Consider the following 19,948-nt stretch of genomic DNA (forward strand, 5'->3'; position numbering starts at 1 on the left):
AATAATTTGATCTTTCAAGGCCACCATACTGAGTGTGGAACATGTGCCTCAAGAAATGCAGTTACGAAGTTTCTGCTGGCTTACTGTATGTTTAGCGTAGACAGCTTTTATTTTAACTCTTGTAGTTATTTTAATGGTTGCCTTCATAAACATAATTTGAAAGCTTCAAAATCCATGCCAAATGGACGCTGCTATAAAGATACATCCAGGTACCAAGCACGTTAACGAGCTAGCTCCGTCCGATTTATTTTGTTACTTAAAATACGTTTTCGTGCATGTTTCTTGTACAGAAAATGACAATCTAATCTAACCTTTCTATTCCATATAAAACCTTTCCATAACTATAAAATGTAATTAATCACTGGAGTAGTGTTTTCATATGCTACATTGCAGTTTTACCATTTCTGTCTAATCAGGGGTGTCCAAATGGGATATCCGGCAGAAAGTATGGGACTACATGGAAGCGAAGAATTTAGCCAACTTTCCACGACCTGTTCATAATCGAATTCCAAATTTTAAGGTATCGAAATGAATATATTTGTGTTTAATAATAAACACTTCAGTGATGTCAGCAACTAGATCCTTTATTGCAACCAAATATTGGGAGTTTGTGTTGCATTGACGACTTTGGCATGTCAATATCAATATCATGTCATTGGCATATCGCTTTAGTTATTGAAAATATTGTGAGTTCAGTTCTTATTTGTGGAGTTGCATTGCTTGGGAAGTTCACCTAGCGTAAGTGCTGCTCGGCTTTGCGAAGATGTAAACGGTTTAAAGGTATATTCAATACCTCACACTGAATGACAGCTCGTTGTGCTTGCTGTAGGGGGCTGAGCGCGCCTGCGCTCATGTTTCGACACTTGAGATATTCCACAGAACAAATGAGGTAAAGGTGGACCCGGATAAACCGTTGGAAGGCGCTCGCCTAGAAGTTCTGCAGGTAAAACTTTCCTATTCACCAAGGAATTCTGCAGGATATTGGCAGTCCTGCTTTTTGGGGGCTTCGGGCTGATATGTTTTTATTCCCTTGTGTGTAAAGCGTTTGCGTGACAGTCTTCTGTGAAAAGCGCTCTACAAATAAGATTGAATATGAATATGTTCTGGTGATATCGTCTTATTGCCGCACCTTATTCATTATTATTCATATTGTTCATATTAGATCCCAAGCCCATCTATTACCCATGCCATCTACACAATGTTCCTTTCTAAGTCATGTGCCCTGTTTAAAAAAATAAAAAATAAAAAACCCAAACAACATTACTCGTAATGTGAGGTCATGATAATTTGACTTTGGGGGTTTGCCCAAATATTTTCATAGCTGTATGAGTTTGCTATGTGCAGCATTAATTTAGTGTTTTGACTTCAGGCTGGGAAAACGTTGCTGGTTCCAACTCCTCGCTTACGAACTGGACTGCTCAATAAGATCGTTCCTCCCCAGGGAGCGAGCAGGAAGGACCTGCGTGTGTGCTCCACCTCACAGGTGAATACAGAAATAATAATAATAATAATAATAATAATAATAATAATAATAATAATAATAATAACACAATCTCACAGACATGTTCTTCCCATCCATTCCATTCTTGGTTAAATTAGAATAGTTTGGTTGGTGTATCTGAAGGTTACTGCCATTTTTTTTAGCCTCAACAGCCCACATATTGTAGGTAAATTTCATCACAATTTGGTTTGTCCCTTATACTACTGGCAAGAGTCAGCTAGGATGCCCCCCTTGACAGTAATTCAGTGACCAGGTGGTCAAGAAAAGGTGGTTGCCATCATAAATATTTTATATTTCATTTTCCCAGGTAAATCATCGCAGTGACTTAGTGGAGTAACATTGAATCATTCCTAGGTCCAGAAAATATTCCACTGACTATAAAACCAGCTTTTCTGAAAGAAAAAATTTTCAGTGTGGTAAGTTAAAAGTAGCTATAATTTATTCAAAAAATGTTCCATTGTTCCAGAAAATAATAATAATAATCTATTTCAAATTGTGATTTGACTTTAGCAGGAATAACAATTGATGGAATAACAAAACATAACACAACAGCAAAAAAAACCATAACAATAGTAACAATTACATTTTCTCAGAGAAGCATGTGAAATAAAGCTGTTGGAGACTAAAATGCCAATATAAGTCATTACATTACATTATTGGCAGATACTCTTATCCAGAGCAACGTACAGTTCATCAGACTAAGCAGGAGACAATCCTCCCCTGGAGCAATGCAGGGTTAAGGGCCTTGCTCAAGGGCCCAACAGCTGTGCAGATCTTATTGTGGCTACACCGGGATTAGAACTACCGACCTTGCGTGTCCCAGTCATTTACCTTAACCACTACGCTATTTATATTCATTATGGATGTACGTATGTTGCCCTTACATCACAATATAAATTGAATCATATGCTATTCCAATGTAATGGAAGAGTTTTAAGATAGTTTGGTCAGGACAATTGTCATATTCTGGATCATATAAATGAGACTTAAATTAACCTTTATCATCATGGTCAGAGTTTATTTCTGCTTCCAAGTCATGTTCCCTCCTCAAAACCGTTGGAATATAAATTTCAGCACAGAGTTTCTTGGGTTAATAATTGAGGTATTGAATTCTGACTGTAAACAGTTAATAAATATACTTATACTATTATATTATGCTCTATTGTTCCTCACTAATGGGTCATCATTTAAGGCCGATCTCTTAGACTTAAAAGGTAAAGGGCAAAATTTGAAACTATTCTGGTAGAACTTCTTATGTGTTTTCGACGTGTCGTGTTGTATTCAGAATGAAACTAGTGTGGTCTAGATTTCCAAAATGTGTGCTGGTCTTATCTAAATTGTTTGATAGCGATGTTCTGAACCCTTCGAGTTAAATGAATCACATGAATATGTGATTTGGACAAAATGTCAAAATGATGCATTATTTAACTGAGCTGGGAGTTTCAGAAACCGCCCACCCAGACTATCAGAACAGTGATAAAAGATGGTGTTCAAAGAGTCAAAAGAAGGGAGAACAGAGAATAAATGAAGATGAAAGAAAGCAGAAAGAAAACATGTTGAACATTAAAGCATAGCGATAAGAATCGAAGCGTCTACAACGGTTTTAAAGAATGGGAGGTAGAAGCACAAACAAGCTGCTTGTTTATGTTGGGGTTGAGATTTGGAAGGACATTATGGTACAGCCTTCTCCTGAGGTGGAAGAGTTACGTACATTTTCCTTCATTATGAGAAGGCTTCAGTTGCTCTGAATTGGGGTCTCGGTGTCTGTATAGTGCCCCGTTGCAGTGGGTTTTATGTGGAAAGGGGCAATTGTTAATGTTATTTTTATATATATTTTGTCTTGTGTTTTGTGAGCAGGGTGTGAGGGAATACAGTGTGCCCATTGGTTTGGATGCCAAAATCACTGTGGACTTGGTTGTGGTTGGAGCAGTTGCAGTATCTGAAAAAGGTAACACACACACACACACACACACGCACACACATAGCACACATGCACACACATACACACACGCACACACATACACACATATACACACACACCTAGCACGCGCACACACATGCACACATACACACACACGCACACACACACATAGCAAATACACACACGCACGCGCACTCACACACACAGCACACACACACGTTAACATTACATGTATCTTCAATAGGATATCGCATTGGGAAAGGAGAAGGTTATTCAGATATGGAGTATGCCATGATGGTGTCTGTGGGAGCAGTGAAGGACCCAGTGGTGGTTTCTGTAGTTCATGACTGTCAGGTTGGTGCTGAGAAACCCTAAACCAATCTTCAAGCTTTTCTAGTATTGTGGATGGTGCATTTGCTTTATAATATTGTATTAACAGTGGCAAAAAATGCATCTGTCACAAAATTGTATGGGACCCAGAACAGCAACTGTCCAACTGCATTTATGCCAGTGTTTGAGGATAATATAAGGGTCTTTTAATAACATTGTGATATTACTATCTCAGAATGGTTTTGCTGCTACTTTAGAGCATTTTACACCAGTCCATTCGTCACTCTGTGAAGTCGTAAAATCGTTGAATAATAATCAACACTGTGTAAACCAGATAGAATGAACTCGATACCCAGTATCTCTTAAGGAGCATCCTCTTTATGGATAGAAAATGTATGAAGTCAGTGTGGTTGTCTGTAAAGGCATCCATGTTTCCTGCAGGTTATAGATATTCCAGAAAACCTGATTGAGAGTCATGACCTCACCGTTGATTATATCCTCACCCCAACAAGAGCCGTCAGGACTCGGTGTACTCACCCAAAGCCCCAGGGCATCATCTGGGCAAAGGTATGGAGAGCATTTTTACTTTTTCATTTGTTATTTCACTGATGTTTTAATCTAAAGTGACTAACAGTTGATTAGACCAAGCAGGGGACAATCCCCCCTGGAGCAATGCGGGGATAAGCTGTGCGGATCTTATTGTGGCTACACCGGGACTTGAACTACCAACCTTATGGGTCCCAGTCATGAACCTTGCCACAGGCTGCCCCCATTTTATTTTCTGTGCTGTATTTGTACAACACATTATGTTATTTGAGAACATGTCTCAATCCAGAGGGTATTCTCCTTTCTCGTTTTAGCCCTACGGTACATTTGTGGTCTATCTAAATGAATGCTGAAGGCTGCTTTGAAGGGCTTGGTTTTACGTCCCGGATCGCGTGATATTTGTCCATGAATCTTATGTGAAGTCGGTGGCTGCCAGTATCGTCTTCAGCGTAATGGAGTTAGGCCACCTTTCGCCGGCCATTTTAAACAAACATTGCCGGTTCAAAGGAACATAGTTCAGACGCTGAGCATAAACCCGAGGTACAGAACACAGATGTGGCAGTGTAAACACACGGTTTTCTGAACGCATTTCACCAGGGGATTATGACTAGTTTCATTATTTACTTGTCCATGAATTTTGAATGTACAATAATACTATTTTTGCCCTATTCCGTTTGGAGGAAAATCTTTTTATTTTTGATATATATTTTTTCATATATCATATTTTTAAAAGTTCATACGGTGTCGAAACAGGGGTTTCCCTTTTGACAGAAAAATAAAGGAAAGCTTTGCAGAGTAATGTGTCAATGTTTTTGTACTGTTCCAGAATTTACCACAAGTAGGAAAGTTCACTGATCAGTCCTATATGTAATCAAATGTATTTTATAAATCACAGCTATTCCTACAAACTGTTTCTTTCTTATTTTTACATATTTTCGGGCAGCCTGTAGCCTAGTGGCTAAGCTACATGACTGGGACCCGGAAGGTTGGTGGCTTAAACCCTGGTGTAGCCATGATAAGATCAGCACAGCTGTTGAGGCCTTGAGTAAGGCCTTAACCCCACATTGCTCCAGGGGGGATTGTCCCCTGCTTAGTCTAATCAACTGTAAGTTGCTTTGGATAAAAGCTAAATAACAAAATTAATTAAGTCATTAATTTCTTTTTTTCCCCACAATGACATTCCACATCACATTTGCCCTATTTGGTTGTCAGTGCAGTTGTTCTTTCGTCAGTTACGTCAGTAATTCTTTGTGCAATTGAAGTAGCACTTTTACTGGATATGTCACCTCGACAAGACTCCTCATTCTCTTGCATAAACACCAGGGCTCCCTCTTACCCAACACCAGGGCTCCCTCTTACCCAACACCAGCGTTCCCTCTTACCCAACACGAGCACTCCCTCTTACCCAACACCAGCACTCCCTCTTACCCAACACCAGGGCTCCCTCTTACCCAACACTAGCACTCCCTCTTACCCAGCACCAGGGCTCCCTCTTACCCAACACCAGGGCTCCCTCTTACCTAACACCAGCGCTCCCTCTTACCCAACACCAGGGCCCCCTCTTACCCAACACTAGCACTCCCTCTTACCCAACACCAGGGCTCCCTCTTACCCAGCACCAGCGCTCCCTCTTACCCAACACCAGCGCTCCCTCTTACCCAACACCAGCGCTCCCTCTTACCCAACACCAGGGCTCCCTCTTACCCAACACCAGCGCTCCCTCTTACCCAACACCAGCGCTCCCTCTTATCCAACACCAGCGCTCCCTCTTACCCAACACCAGGGCTCCCTCTTACCCAATCCAGTGACACACAATCCTGCCTTTACCCTTCCCAGCTGGACAGGGACGTGCTGGAGAAGATCCCCATCCTGAAGAAATTGCGCTCCATGGAGGAGCGGGCCGGGAAAGACGTGACGCTGGGCGGGGTGTCGGCTGGGCGGGCGGCCGGGGGGGCGGCCAGGGGGGCACAGGACAGGGGGGCGCAGGACAGGGGGGCGCAGGACAGGGGGGAGAGTGAGGACGGCACTGGGGGGGTGCAGGACAGGGGGGAGAGTGAGGACGGCACTGGGGGGGCGCAGGACAGGGGGGAGAGTGAGGACAGCACTGGGGGGGCGCAGGACAGGGGGGAGAGTGAGGACAGCACTGGGGGGGTGCAGGACAGGGGGGAGAGTGAGGACAGCACTGGGGGGGCGCAGGACAGGGGGGAGAGTGAGGACAGCACTGGGGGGGCGCAGGACAGGGGGGAGAGTGAGGACACGAGAGGGCCCCAGCAGCAGGGGAGCACCACGCTGTACCTTGGCCTCCCCCCGGGGCTGAGGGTCAGTGAGCTGAAGAGCGCCCTGCGGGGGCGAGGGGCCTCCCCGCTCAGGCTGAGCTGGCAGGGGGCTCAGCGCCGGGCCTTCCTGGATTACAGCCACGCGCGGGCCGCGGCAGACGCCCTGCGGGCCCTGGAGGGCCTGTCCATCAGCGGGAAGAGCGTGCGGGTCCAGCTCGCCAGGAGCCGGAGGGCGGGCCGGGCCCCAAACCACGCCCGGACGACGAGGGCCCAAACTGGGGCCCAGACTCCTCGCTCGGTTACATAAACACACTTAGTCACCCATCTGCTGCAGATGCCTCGGTTATGAAATGCAGAAGGGGAGGGGGCGGGGGTGCGCTTCTGAACACAAGCCTTCCTTCGCCTGAGAAGATTTTTCCATTTTGTTGCGAGCACTATTATTATTAACATGCAGTACTGTCAGGACAGGGCCCTGGTTCACACTTGAATTCTGGGAGCTTCTGATATCTGTGTTGCCAATATGTTTATTTTAGTCTGGTTTTTTTTGTGAATTTTCTTTTGTGGACAAAATAGGGCTTTTAAATACAGTTTCACTTTACAACCAAGTTGTGCCAAGCAAATCGGCCCCAGGCTGAACTGGCCAAGACGTGGTTACTATGTCTGGCACAGTAATGTTTGAAGCAACTCCACATGGTATTTGGTGGAGCTGAATTATAATGTATTGTCAGTGCATCAGGATTTAAGTAAATGTAAAGACTTAAGTAATTATCTTTTAAGTTTTAATGTGTTGTCAGAATTTATTTTCATGTATGGTCCTCCCAGTTCATTTTGGAGTGGTTCTTGACATTGCGCCAGTGTTGGTCGTAACAAAAAAACTGACGTGGAAAAAAATGGTTAGCTATTTAATGGCAAGATAAATAGTGTCATTTTTATTTAACCTTCGGATAACAGGCCCTTTCATGTCATAAGGGAGAATTAAACACTGTAATACAATATTTGACTTTTCTCCTTTCCCTTCTGAATGTGTTTTGTGGCTTTAGTAATAAAATTGCAATGTGATATAAATGTGAGGGTTTAAAGTTTGAGAGTTTGTATATTCAGTTCTCCAGACTTTAGCACGATGGTCAGGGGATATGAGGACCAAAGCCAAGTCAACTGTAAACAGCTGGATATTACCTTGTTTACTGAGTTACAGTAGATTTGGGCAATAAATCCCAGTTATTTTAGGGCTGTAAATTGGTGTGTATTCAGTCCTAATAGAGAATAGTAATAATAATAGTAATTTGTTATTCAGCTGAAGCTGTTATCCAAAGCGACTTACAGTTGATCAGACTAAGAAGGGGACAATCCCTCTGGAGCAATGCGAGGATAAGGGCTTTGCTCAAGGGCTCAACAGCTGTGCAGATCTTTTTGTGATTACACCGGGGCTTGAACCACCAACCTTTGTCCCTGTCGTGCATCTTAGCCACTAGGCTACAGGCTGCCCTGGAGATGTTCCACATTTCCCCTCCATAACATGGAAAACTCTTCCAGACTCTGACACTGTACTCGGGTTTACCTCGTAATGTTTTCGGCCGACAGTGAGGCGCGTACGGGCTGCTGGAGATTGTGTACGTGAGCAGACACCCTCGGAGTGGGGGAATCCTGCTGATGGACGTCGTACCTGCACCTTGCATGGCCAGTAAGTGGGCGTAGTTTAGACGGGGGGGATGATGGATGGGAGTAATGCACGTACAGGCGTCACTAAGCAGCCCTGGCTTTTTATGGAGTTGTCCTCCAGCGGGGTCTAACAGCTGTGGGTTGGGAGCAGGAATGTCTCCCGCGCACAGCCAAGATGCTCTGCCTAATCTCAGTGGCTGGCCAATGGGTGGTCTCCACATCGCATCGGACGCGGAACAGCCTCCCCTGTGTGCACGCGAAAGAATTTCACCAAGCTCAGGAAGTGATCACTATTCTCGCTGGCTCAGTAAGCAGGACAAGTACCTGCTGGTGAGGGGGAGCCTGTGGCCTTGTGGTTAAGGTGCGTGACTGGGACCCACATGGTCGTTGTTCGATCCCCGGTGTAGCCATGATAAGATCCACACATGTTGGGCCCTTGAGCAAGGCTCTTAACCCCACATTACTCCAAGGGGGATTGTCCCCTGCTTAGTCTGATCAGCTGTGGGGGGGGGGGGTCTCCACACAATTAAGCAGAAACCAATAAGCAAGTAATGGAATTTAATCAATTAATCATGAACTCCATACTATAAATGATTCATGGTGAGCATCACACGTTAAATTATTCTTTGTGGTGTTGACACATTTGTTGGGAGTTCTTGAAGTTCTATTTAGAATTTCGGAATATCATGTAGGCTATTTTGTCATGTAATATCTTCTTGTTATGCTTTAAATGTATGTATGATCCCTAGATGCTTTTGAAGAATAATATGTGAAGTCACCGAGTAGGCTAGCATATACAGGGGCCGTTTCGGCAGCGTAGCATAGCAATGGTGAGGGAACGTCAGTGACTTCGCACCTTTGAGTTAGGTTCACTGAATTGCAATTGTAATATTTCTCGTCGGTATAGCGTAAATATGACTGGTTCTTTGTTGGGTAGATCTCATCTGTCAACTCGAATGTTAAGCTAGGATACTGAAAAAAAGTCATTACTGTACTCCCAATTTGCCCCCAAACTACCCCTCATTCATATTTCAGTCCGGTTCGGCTAGCAATGTAGGCTATAATTATTGAGTTGCTATGTCCAAGTGCATTACCTATTGTATGCAACCATTTCCATCTCCTTTGTAAATATAAATAAAAATAGCTACCGTAGAAAAATGCAAGACACATCACGAAATAGTGAAGCTATCGCTGTACTTTTTGCTTGTAATTGTTGCCTTGATTTCGGCTTGAATAAGTTCCAACTTCGATTTCGACACTATTAATGTAATTCTAATGTCACATTAGAGTGGTAAGAAATGCTCCACTCATCAAGAAGAACGTCTTATTTCGTTATTTTAAATACGCTGGTGAAATGCGAGTCTGCTTGGGTTAATTGACTGGCCTTTTCTCGTCTCGTATATATTTCGTATATATATATCCTTTTAAAGGATAGAGTGGTTTCATGGGAAATTTTATGAAAATGAGGGTTTTTTGTTCCGTTGCACGGTGGTAGGTTATGGGCCTATAATCTGTATGTAGTTTACATGGGCTACTGCCCATGAGAAGAAGAAAAAAATCTGTAGCCTACTAGTATTTTACCAGTAGATGCCGCTAAAAGAAAACAAGCAATAGTGCCAGTCTAAAGCATTTTCCACACACGGAACGTCGTCATCTAGCCATACAAGATCATATCAAAAAGAAACTGGTTCAAACCTCAATGCGACGAAACCATTTTGTTACACAACACACACACACACAAAAATAATTTTTTAAAGAAATAAATGTACACGGTAGCCTATATGGAACCTTTTTGTGAGGCTGGAGGCCGAACCTTTGTGAGGTTGCACTAGGCTACTTGTTTGCCATGTCCAAGATGCGATTTATGTGTTCTTCAATGTAATAGAGATGCGCTTAATCTAAATGTGAAACACAGAAAGTGTGTAACCTAGATATTATTTTGGAAAACAATTGATAGAACTGATGTAAGTGGTGTTGGCCTACAACTAAACTAATAATTTCGATTTGGTTCTACCCGAAGGTGACTGTTGCAATTCGTCTTAAAATAAATTAACACAGAAAGTAATTTAATGTCATTTTTAGGGACTGCTTGTCCTGTTTACTCTGTATATGAATCAGCAAAATATGCTGCGAATTAAAACATTTTTATGTCCAATGAGTAGATTATGAAAGGCTGCGGGGAGAGCCGTGCCGTTGGGCAGTTGGATGATGTAACACCGCCTGTCCCGAAGCGAGTAAGGGAAAAAAATACAAAAAATCTCGCGCATCGACATATTTTTAAAATAAACATAACGTCTAAAATGGCATATTTTGAAAAGAAGCCGTTTCTGTTGAGTGCACGCCCGGAGGCTACACGGGAGCGAGCTGAATTGGCCGGCGCGCTTTCTCTCCCGTGTCCGGAGAGCGCGCATTTCATACTGTAGGCTACACGATTTATCTCTGGCAAAATGTTTTACTTTGAACAGGAGAGTAGCCTGCTACTTTTTATTTTAACGAAGCCTTGGCAACAATGAACTTTTAATGTTAGTTCTGATCATCCGGCTACTCCTGCTTAAAATCGGTCAGACCAATTCTTACCGCAGGCTATAGGCCTAGTTGTGTAAAATAAGAGGCAGTTCATATTTGTTCAATTAGACTTTACCATTTAAAGCAGTTGACATTGCACCTGCACGCAACTTGGAATCTTGGACACTTATCTGAACTACTGTACATGACTTAGCCTACTTTAGTGAAAATAGAGACACTCGATTTCCTCCTTGTTTTTTCCAAACAACGAAAAAAAAAGAAGGAAATGACGTTCCACTAAAAAGAAACATATTATTATTATTATTATTATTATTATTATTATTTCACTGACAGACTCTGTTTCAAGGAATAAGATTATGGATGTTTTGGCGACCAGCCTATTCGGTATGATAGTTACCCAGGAGATAGAATGAGCTTACTTTTATTTAGGCCTATAAGTCGACTGTTTTTCATCCTGCCGTTTCAACCCGGGATAATAAATATAACGACAATGTAATGTTGCGATAAATAAAAGGACAACAACGAAATTTGAGAGAACAAAAACAAAAAACGTTTATGAGGGCTTCTAATATAAGTTTCACTCAAACTACATGCTGATGCTTATAGTTCTATACAAATAGTGTGTAATTTATATACAGACTAGCCTAAGAAAATTTTAGCAGAAACATACACAAAAAAGACATATCATGTACAATTTATACAGTGCAGGAAAAACGCGGGTGTCAATACGGATATATACACACAAAGAAACATGAACAATGTAACTGACAAGTTACGTATCTTCATTTTGTTTACATAAAATAGAAAAGGTTGCATGGCAAATATTGCCTATAAGGTACACTTTAATACTGAGGTTATATTTTACAATTAAAAGTTGCCTATATGCAGAATAAATAAGGGGTTTCGGTTTTCATTATTTTTAAAAGTGCCTTAATTTGTCCGGAATTGATTATTGTGTCCACTAAAAGTCAAAGGAATACAGAGGCAAAGTTGATTTCAGTTAATAGTTTTTAGTTTGAGCCATTCGTGTAGGCGAGAATAATTGCAATTAGCGCCTTTTAAACTTGACATGCATAACATGTTTCTTTAATTGATGATAACAGTATTTCGTAAACTAAATGGGCCTAAGGAAAATAATTAATTTGCGTAAACGCGTTTCTCAAAATGAAAGATGAAACGCAATATGAAATAATTGAATAGCTCCCTGAATCTAGGCCATTGGTATCCAGATGACTTGTACTCTATTTAATTAAAAAAATAAAACATATAAAATCATTCTACTTTGATATATCGATCGGGCCAAATACCCCAAGTAAAAAGAAATGTCTACGCTACTCAGCACTTCTTGTCACTACTGAATTCATAATATCAACAATGAAAATGTGTGTCGGCTAAACATCAAAATTTGTCAAGGTGAAGTCATCCGCCAGCAGAGTTAGTACCTAGCTGTGCCGTTTTTGGGACCCGGGGTCTGATTCGGTCCAATAGTAAAGCAGTCCGTGCTTCATCTTCAATACACTGACGCAACAACGTAAAAATCTACTCGTATATATATATATATGTAATTGTGGATTCAATAGCCTGATAAATTAAGGGACAATATTATATTGGTAGCAAATGAAAGAAAAAACAAAATAAGGCCCGAAGTTGCATTCTTGCGTATTTAAATGATCCACTGAATTACCCTTTTCGCAAGCAGTCTCTTTTAAATTAAATTATTGTCTTTCCATAATTCTTATTTTCTCCAGTTCCTTAACAGCGAGGAAAGAGAAGAGTTTAATACAAGCGGTTTTTGAAAATCGTTGAGTTTTAGGATCTCTGAACAGTGATGGGGTCCCGCATCAATCCGTTCCTCCGTTTGTTTCGGACTAGCCTATGAATTCTGCTAGTCTACTTCGCCGGGGTGGAAACAGTCTTTGCACCCCTGCAACCCTCATAGGTTTAGTGGCTTTTTATATCAGAGATGGAGTGTAATTTATTCGCTGTGAGTGTTGGTCAGCGGATTGTCACATTACGCAGGGCTTGATGTCTTGATAGGCGACTTGCTGGTGGTGATAGTAGGACCCACTGCTCGGTGAATGCATCGCTGATGATGTCATGGCGTTGAAAGAGAAGACGAACTCCTTCCGGTCACACATACTGGGGGACTGAGAATGATACCTCGGGATGCCTGCAATAAAAATAACAAAAGTTAATAATTATTCATTGAAAGAGAACGGAGAACTTAGTATACATATTATGTTATTATACCATTATATAATCATACATATAAAGTGAGTGGAATTCAGTTATTGAATTAATACACAGGCAACAGGCTCAATACACATTTTTATTTCCAGTTGTGGCCTAGTGCAATTACAAATCCCCCAGTTATCTGTGGGGCTATCGCGTGATTGTTGTTTATTTTTTGAACATTGAAACGTAAAAAGTAGCCTCTTGAGATAAAATGGCAGACTGTAATAATTAAGAGAATTTCAACAATGAAGAGAGAATCTCATACTCGTATCATCGTGTACGAATAGCTTTTTTTACACTCAGTTTTTTTTTATTTGATGAAGTCACCATTTTATAACGACTTGGTGAAAACCCTGTAAAATGTTAAAATGTTAGAGTTAATGCAACACTGAGAATTGTAAAAAAAAATGAAGTTATGTATACTGGGAATATAGGAGAGCTCTATATATTTTTTCCACGTGTATATGTAGGCTATGTATATGTATATATGATGTCAATTGTATAAATACGAACGTACATAGTAGCCTCTAGGCCTATAGGTGTAGGCCTCTGTATCGAATCCATTACATATTTTGCTGGAAAAATACATAAGATTCATATTACTGAAGTTAAGGTTTTCACTATTTTGCCAGCATGTTACCTCAATTTCATTTGTATTTTATTAAGATGCGGGCTAAGGAATTCCCTCCCACCCTGAAAGAAGACCCAGAAATGACACAATTAACTAAAGCATCCATTACCCGCTGATTATAGTGAAGGATTATGGGGGAATAGCAATGTCTGGCTGGGGCTGGGCTGGATTGCTTTAATTGACAGTGGACTGCCTGGTCTGCTTGCACGCTAATCCCACAGGACCCAGCGCTGCAGGGCGCGTTGACTGGCTCCGATTGCGATTGTTGTTCTTGCCGCTGGATTGGCACCGCTCTAAACATTTCTCCCAGAAGAGATGCCCTCCGCAAGCTTTCTGTAACCACCTCTAGGAATTTATTAGGAAAACAGCAAGAGTAAGGGCTAAATTCCTTATTTCTTTCCCAGTTATAGGCGGCCATAACAGGAAACAAAATTACTTAACTCTTGCTTTATGCAAATTTGACATCCTAGTTCTGTTTTTGTGTTTATATTTGTGTTCGTTTAATGTTTCTACATAAACACCACGCTCAGAGACGTAAACGTACTATTATTTACACCCACAAATCAACGTGTAGTTTGCTGTAGGCCTATTTCTTGGGTCTCAATTGCATCAGCTATTAAGTAAAATTACATCGATTCTTTAGATTTAATGTGTTTGTGTGTGTACACACAGTACACGCACGCGTAAACTATTGTTGTAAACGCGTAAAAACGTTCATGTGGTTGATATTTTAGTAAACTTTTTGTATTACACTATTTTGTTCTGTCGGACGAATGAATGACAAATGTTATTTTATTACACAGTATAATAGCTTGAAGATTAGAAGAAGTAGTTTCTATGCATGTAGAATATTGATAGCATACCTTGAAGGTCGGCGGTACTGTGGCCATTCTGATGAAGGTATGACTGGTCAAGAGAGTGTGTTGGCAAACTTGGCTGTAGTGGGTTTGCTCCAGGGTTGCAAGGCGAGAGGGGCTGTTGCTTTATATAAGAACCTCCGTTATTCAGCGAGGCGGAGGCCGCTGGAGCCCAGGCAGATGCTGTGGTGGAGTAGACTGGATGAGGCTCCATAACTCCTCCACTGGTGAGTAGTGGCGACGCAGAATTGTCGTGGTGGGGGTACTCGCCCCCCGTCGATCCTGTACAACTCCCCATGTAGGAATGTCCGCCGTTGGATGACAAATGCGATACAGAGTGTCCCGCCAAACCCATCCCTTCCATATTGCTTGCCAAGTGTCCGTTCATCATCCCAATTCCACTGTCCAAAGATAAACCGTTCGGAGGGCAAGACAGGGCTCCGCCGGTCCCCTGGAAGTTGTAGGACTCGGGTAGGTGATTGAATCCTAGGCCGTTCATCATGCTATACATCGGTTTCAGCGCCTGACATTTACGTCTGAACCCCCTTGGCCTTCTGCGAAAAGATCCCTCCTCAAACATAAACTCACTGGCAGGGTCGATAGTCCAGTAATGACCCTTCCCCGGTCTACCAAGACCCTTTGGCAACTTGATGAAACATTCGTTAAGAGACAAGTTGTGACGCACAGAGTTTTTCCATCCTTGATAGGAGCCTCTGAAAAACGGAAATCGGCTTTGGAGAAACTGGTAAATTTCACTCAGCGTCAAGCGTTTTGTTGGAGAGCTTTGAATTGCCATGACTATCAAAGCTATATACGAGTAAGGTGGTTTCTCCGGCCGGCGGATTCCGGCGTTGGTCTTTTTAGTTTTAGTTGTCGAAGAGGCAGTCTCCATCACTGCGGTCTGTCCGTTCGACTTTTCCGGTGCAGCAGACATCGGGCTGCTTTGTGCTGGCGTCTGTGCCGAGGGTTGTTGAATCTCTGCCGTCATTAGTTCTTCGCGCAGTGTTAAAATACTTAAATTCCCACAGTGAAAGCTAGCAAAATAAATTTTGTTAGAACTACTCGGCGACGTTATATTATTAAACGTAAATACCGAGATGTAAAAAAGCAATAGGAATATTGGCTACCTGAAACTAAGAAAAATAACTTTCTTTATAGATGCGCAATCGCGCTCTCCTTAGTTGAATCTTAAATTCCTGTGCTGGAGTTCCAAATACGGAATGGGAACCGCTTTCAACGTAGTCGGACTGTTCTCTTCCTTCCTCATGAGATCGCCTTTTACTTATCTGTTTTCATCAACGTCTGTTGTCATCGTATGCAGTCTCTCGACCGTCAGGAAAGTCAGAAGCAGGGAAAGGCCCGCCCAGTCTCCGCCCACTCACCAGCGACGCTCTGGTGGGCTGGAGAAAGGCAAAGATCCGCCCGCCTTTATTTTCTCTGTGGAAAAATCACTTATTTCAACAGATCATCTCCAGACTTTCTTGCAAAGTCTAACGTGTATCTGAAAATAAAGATGAATTAAAAAATAGCCTATAATAAGTGAATAGGTGGGCTATTTAGGTGAGGTAGCCTATAGTTCAAGAATTCATACGATCCTTTTTTAGTGACTGACATTTCAGTCGCATGTTTGGTCTATAACAATGTCCCACGATTCACGGATGTTCATCACTGTAATGGTAGCATACATGTATAAAATAAAATATAAACGATGGCTTTTATTTTAGCCTAGCTATAGCTATATAGTCAATGTAACGTAAACGAAGCATTAACATTAAGATTGCAACAACCGTTCCAACGTTCACATGAGGTGAAACAAATTGCATATTGCAGAGGTTATTTAAATATAAAAAAATGTTTAAATGTTGATTGCCGACACGAAACAGTTATTTAATTGGGACTGTGCATCCATTTAAAACGCGTTTCTGATTTCTTTTTAAGATAGACAGGAACAAGGGCAGGATGTTTATAGAGCGAAATGTAAACATTTTCGCTGGGCTTCTTTAAATAAAAAATCAAGCAAAAAGTCCCGCTAGATCAGCTAATGCCGCTTTCTGATACTTTCAAAATTTGCGTTTTAGAGAACATCATGCAAGATATTCGGACGTGACTTTTGGAAATAGGCTACAGAAATACCTTAATGATACATTAGTGTATATGAGACGTTATTTGCACAAAACCGGAGTTTTTCCTTGCATTTCTGCGCTGAATAACTCAGACGAGACAAAGCACCGGCGCCTACGAACTATCCTCATAAAATGGATTAACATCCTCAAATTAAGGCAAGTAGTCGCTTACAAACCTTGTCCCGGCTGCTTCACCAGGACCCAGGTATATTACACATCGTGAACTTGTGCCGTTTATCGCAAAACAAAGTGTCAAATAATATCCGTCGTTGTTTTTATTGAATGTAACGTTCTAGCCTGTATGATATTTCCGATCGAAAATGTGATGTAATGGTACACCTACAAGGTTTTTTTTTTTTGGAAAATTAAGAAAAAACAATGTCACACTACAATGTTACAATATGCTCAAAATGCAGTCGAGCATCCCTCGTTTATGGAATTATGTTGAATTATTTTGTCACGTTATCCTACACGTAGCTAGTCTATTGATATATTAATGAGCTACAATCATTTGTACTCTATGCCTGTACTGAATTAACTAATTCTAATGAATAAATCACCTCTGATGCATTGTGAAACATTAAATATTTTAGTGAGGTACACGTTTTCTCGAAAGTTTCTATATGCGCTTAATACAGTCCGTTGAGAGTAATAATCCGCTCATTATTCCTCAGAGAACAGACCCCTTCATAGCTCTCTGCACTCGTAGACAGACGGTTTCACACGGGGTGTTCGTGGGTCATTGACCTTAACTGTGGAAGTCGGTGCTGGGTGAACAGAATTTTTGATTTAGTTATTGTCAGGTTTTAAATGTAGAATCTTAATAAGTGTAATAAGCGTTAATAAATAGCTACACGTTGCCATCCACATATTGCTGTGTCAGAAAAAAGAAAAGAAAATTGGTTATCGTTCATTTATGAGTAGAATAGCAAGAGTGGCATAATGAGTAGGCGGTTCATACGTGTGCATAACCAGTGTGCTAATTGGTGTACATTACCTAGAAATACAGAAGGAACAGCAATCTCCCCGTTGGAATACTCTATGCGATGGAATGTAATGTATCATTTTAGTAGTCTGCTCATAGCTTAATTCCTATTCAAATATTACAATGCAGGACAGGACACATGTACCCAAATCAATGATTGTTTGTCCAGTATTGTGAAATGATTCCGAATATAGAAATAGGCTATAGGCCTATTGTTTTATGCCTATTTATGTTTTATGCACAATGTGTTGTAGTTATGTTAAATACACGCAGAGGTTAAATATTAAATCTGATATCTGCGATCATAACTATTAATGAATTCACGGACAGAGACCAGTTTATTTTTTTAATTCGGATAAATGTGCATCTTACGATAAATTGTATTGTTGTTGTTTACGGTCTCCAAAGACTACTGGGTGAGGTTTGGGCCACAACGATACAAATGTATACATCTCAGTGGTCTACTGTTTGCGCTTAAGAGGTGACTGCACAAGCGACGTAGGTTCAGTAGGGGGGTTTGAATATGTAACCCAAGTAAAGAAATGTGTATAGGTATTATTGTTTTAACCATTCTGTACAGCGGGCGCTCGGTTAGAGGGAGGCCCACGCGTTTATCAGAGGAACGGACCACCCAGGGCGCAAGGACAAGGGGGTAGGCGCGCCCCCGTCTCCCCTCCCCTGTTTTTAATTAACGTTGATGACTTCACTCTAGGACCAACCTCGCCTCGACACACTTTACCGTTCTAACACCGGAGCCCGCTCTCCCACACCTCCGCCCTCGCCTCTCTTCTCGACCTACACTCCAAAAAAAAAAAAAAAAAATCCAAAAAGTCTTCAGCAAATTGATCCCTAAACGTTTACACTAACCAGGAGGGGGAGTGACAGGAGGAATTCCACCGGTTTGCAGAGGGGAGAATATGGAGACACGGACTGGCGTTTTGTTAGCTAGTAAATGTTCCAGTTCAATGGTGTTGACAGGGAAACGTAATATTTTATAGCCGCGCTGGACAGTAGCTTGGCGTTGCTGGGGTACCAGCAGATTATATTTTGCTCAGTACTATCTTTGTATGCTACATTTAAATCCCAAGAATGTAGGCTATTCTTTGAACACAGTCAACTATTGGAGAAAAATAAATGCTTGTTAAATATATTTTAATAAAATAAATAAATAAATAGGAACACAAATCAAAAACGACCAATTTGCAAATGTTTGTTTTGTAGCGCTTTAATGCTGAATAGGATATGAGCAATATATTAGGCCGTAACGCAAGATGTAGGCTAATATAGCTAACTTGGAATGTTGAAAGCGTCGTTGTGAAAAGAGTACTAATGGTTACATATTTTACAATGTCATTTTATGGTCATAAATAGGCTAAGTATGATTTTATCGTGTTGCATCCAGAGGTCACTCCTTTCCAGGCCCGAACAGCTCAATGCACGCACATTTTCCATGACGTGCGTTAATGAAATATTTGACAGCACAGCATCCATTGGAATTCACGACCAGTGAGCTGGGAGAATTCAAAATCTTGGCTTTTGCATTAGGCAACACTTAGGTTACTACTCATGACGCAGATTCCAGTTCCAAATAGGACCTAAGATTGCTCGTGTTAGTTTTACACCGAAATGACTAATACAATGATCTGAATCCTACCTTGTTATGGAGATATCAGCCAAAACTATCATGTGTTAAACGTTTGCTGCCTTAGTGTCTTCCGTATTGTCTTAGACTATATGATTCCGAAAAACGTGTACTAAAATTGTAGAGTAGCCTTATGTTGTGGAAATACGCTGCGCCCGTTTGTAAATGTTATATCTTACATCAGCATGACATCACTGTAAATCGTAACCACCCCCTCCCCCCAATCCCCAACTGCGCACACAATCACACGCAAAACGTAGCTTATTTTAACTCATTCCAATTCTCTGGCCCATCGAATTACACCTGTCCGATATGTTTGTTTCAAATACTCACATATTTTGATAAACGCGGCTGCTAGTAGGCCTACTGTTGTGTACAGTTCGGCTTTTGCTACTTAGCCTACTGCTAGCCAACTAATACCACTACAGCTGATACTATACTGTTGCTATTCACGATTTGTAAAATGTAGTAACCTGGCAACCCTATATTATGACGTTTATTACAAATGGAACGTCCAGCAACGAGTTGTTGCTTTGCTAAAAAAAAAATCTGAATTGTATAATTGTACATTAACTTTATACAGAGGTCTCATGCACACCATATTTTTATACAGTATTCAGTGCGCAGGCCAGCAGCTGTTTGCAAGGCATCGTTTTGTCCCTGAGATTTTAATGAACATGTTTTTCGTGTAAGGAGAACTAAAATGTCCCTCAGTG

General features: G+C 41.4%; 2 protein-coding genes across 2 annotated transcripts; one reads left to right on the top strand and one right to left on the bottom strand.

Moving 5' to 3' along the window:
• Positions 1-33: 33 nt before the first annotated feature.
• mthfsd (methenyltetrahydrofolate synthetase domain containing) lies at positions 34-7,567 on the top strand. The gene is made up of 8 exons (XM_061222532.1): positions 34-209; positions 417-520; positions 830-943; positions 1,370-1,483; positions 3,359-3,449; positions 3,667-3,776; positions 4,194-4,319; positions 6,135-7,567. Exons 1-8 carry the CDS (start codon positions 182-184, stop codon positions 6,879-6,881), a joined length of 1,434 nt encoding a protein of 477 aa, XP_061078516.1. The 5' UTR covers positions 34-181; the 3' UTR covers positions 6,882-7,567.
• Positions 7,568-11,286: 3,719 nt separating this feature from the next.
• Positions 11,287-15,781, bottom strand: foxf1 (forkhead box F1). Its single transcript, XM_061221090.1, has 2 exons — positions 14,489-15,781; positions 11,287-12,929 (listed from the first exon to the last, which is right to left on the bottom strand). Exons 1-2 carry the CDS (start codon positions 15,468-15,470, stop codon positions 12,766-12,768), a joined length of 1,146 nt encoding a protein of 381 aa, XP_061077074.1. The 5' UTR covers positions 15,471-15,781; the 3' UTR covers positions 11,287-12,765.
• Positions 15,782-19,948: the final 4,167 nt, after the last annotated feature.

The sequence above is a fragment of the Conger conger genome, chromosome 15, assembly GCF_963514075.1.
Source record: "Conger conger chromosome 15, fConCon1.1, whole genome shotgun sequence".
NCBI classification, from domain to species: domain Eukaryota; kingdom Metazoa; phylum Chordata; class Actinopteri; order Anguilliformes; family Congridae; genus Conger; species Conger conger.

Excerpts from the sequence above, each read along its gene's own strand:
- mthfsd (XM_061222532.1), top strand. The coding sequence starts at position 182 with ATGGACGCTGCTATAAAGATACATCCAG. Across the intron at positions 1,484-3,358 it reads GTGTGTGCTCCACCTCACAG|GGTGTGAGGGAATACAGTGT; the intron begins GTGAATACAGAA and ends TTTTGTGAGCAG. Across the intron at positions 3,777-4,193 it reads CTGTAGTTCATGACTGTCAG|GTTATAGATATTCCAGAAAA; the intron begins GTTGGTGCTGAG and ends TGTTTCCTGCAG.
- foxf1 (XM_061221090.1), bottom strand. The coding sequence starts at position 15,470 with ATGACGGCAGAGATTCAACAACCCTCGGCACAGACGCCAGCACAAAGC. Across the intron at positions 12,930-14,488 it reads CAGTACCGCCGACCTTCAAG|GCATCCCGAGGTATCATTCT; the intron begins GTATGCTATCAA and ends TTTTTATTGCAG.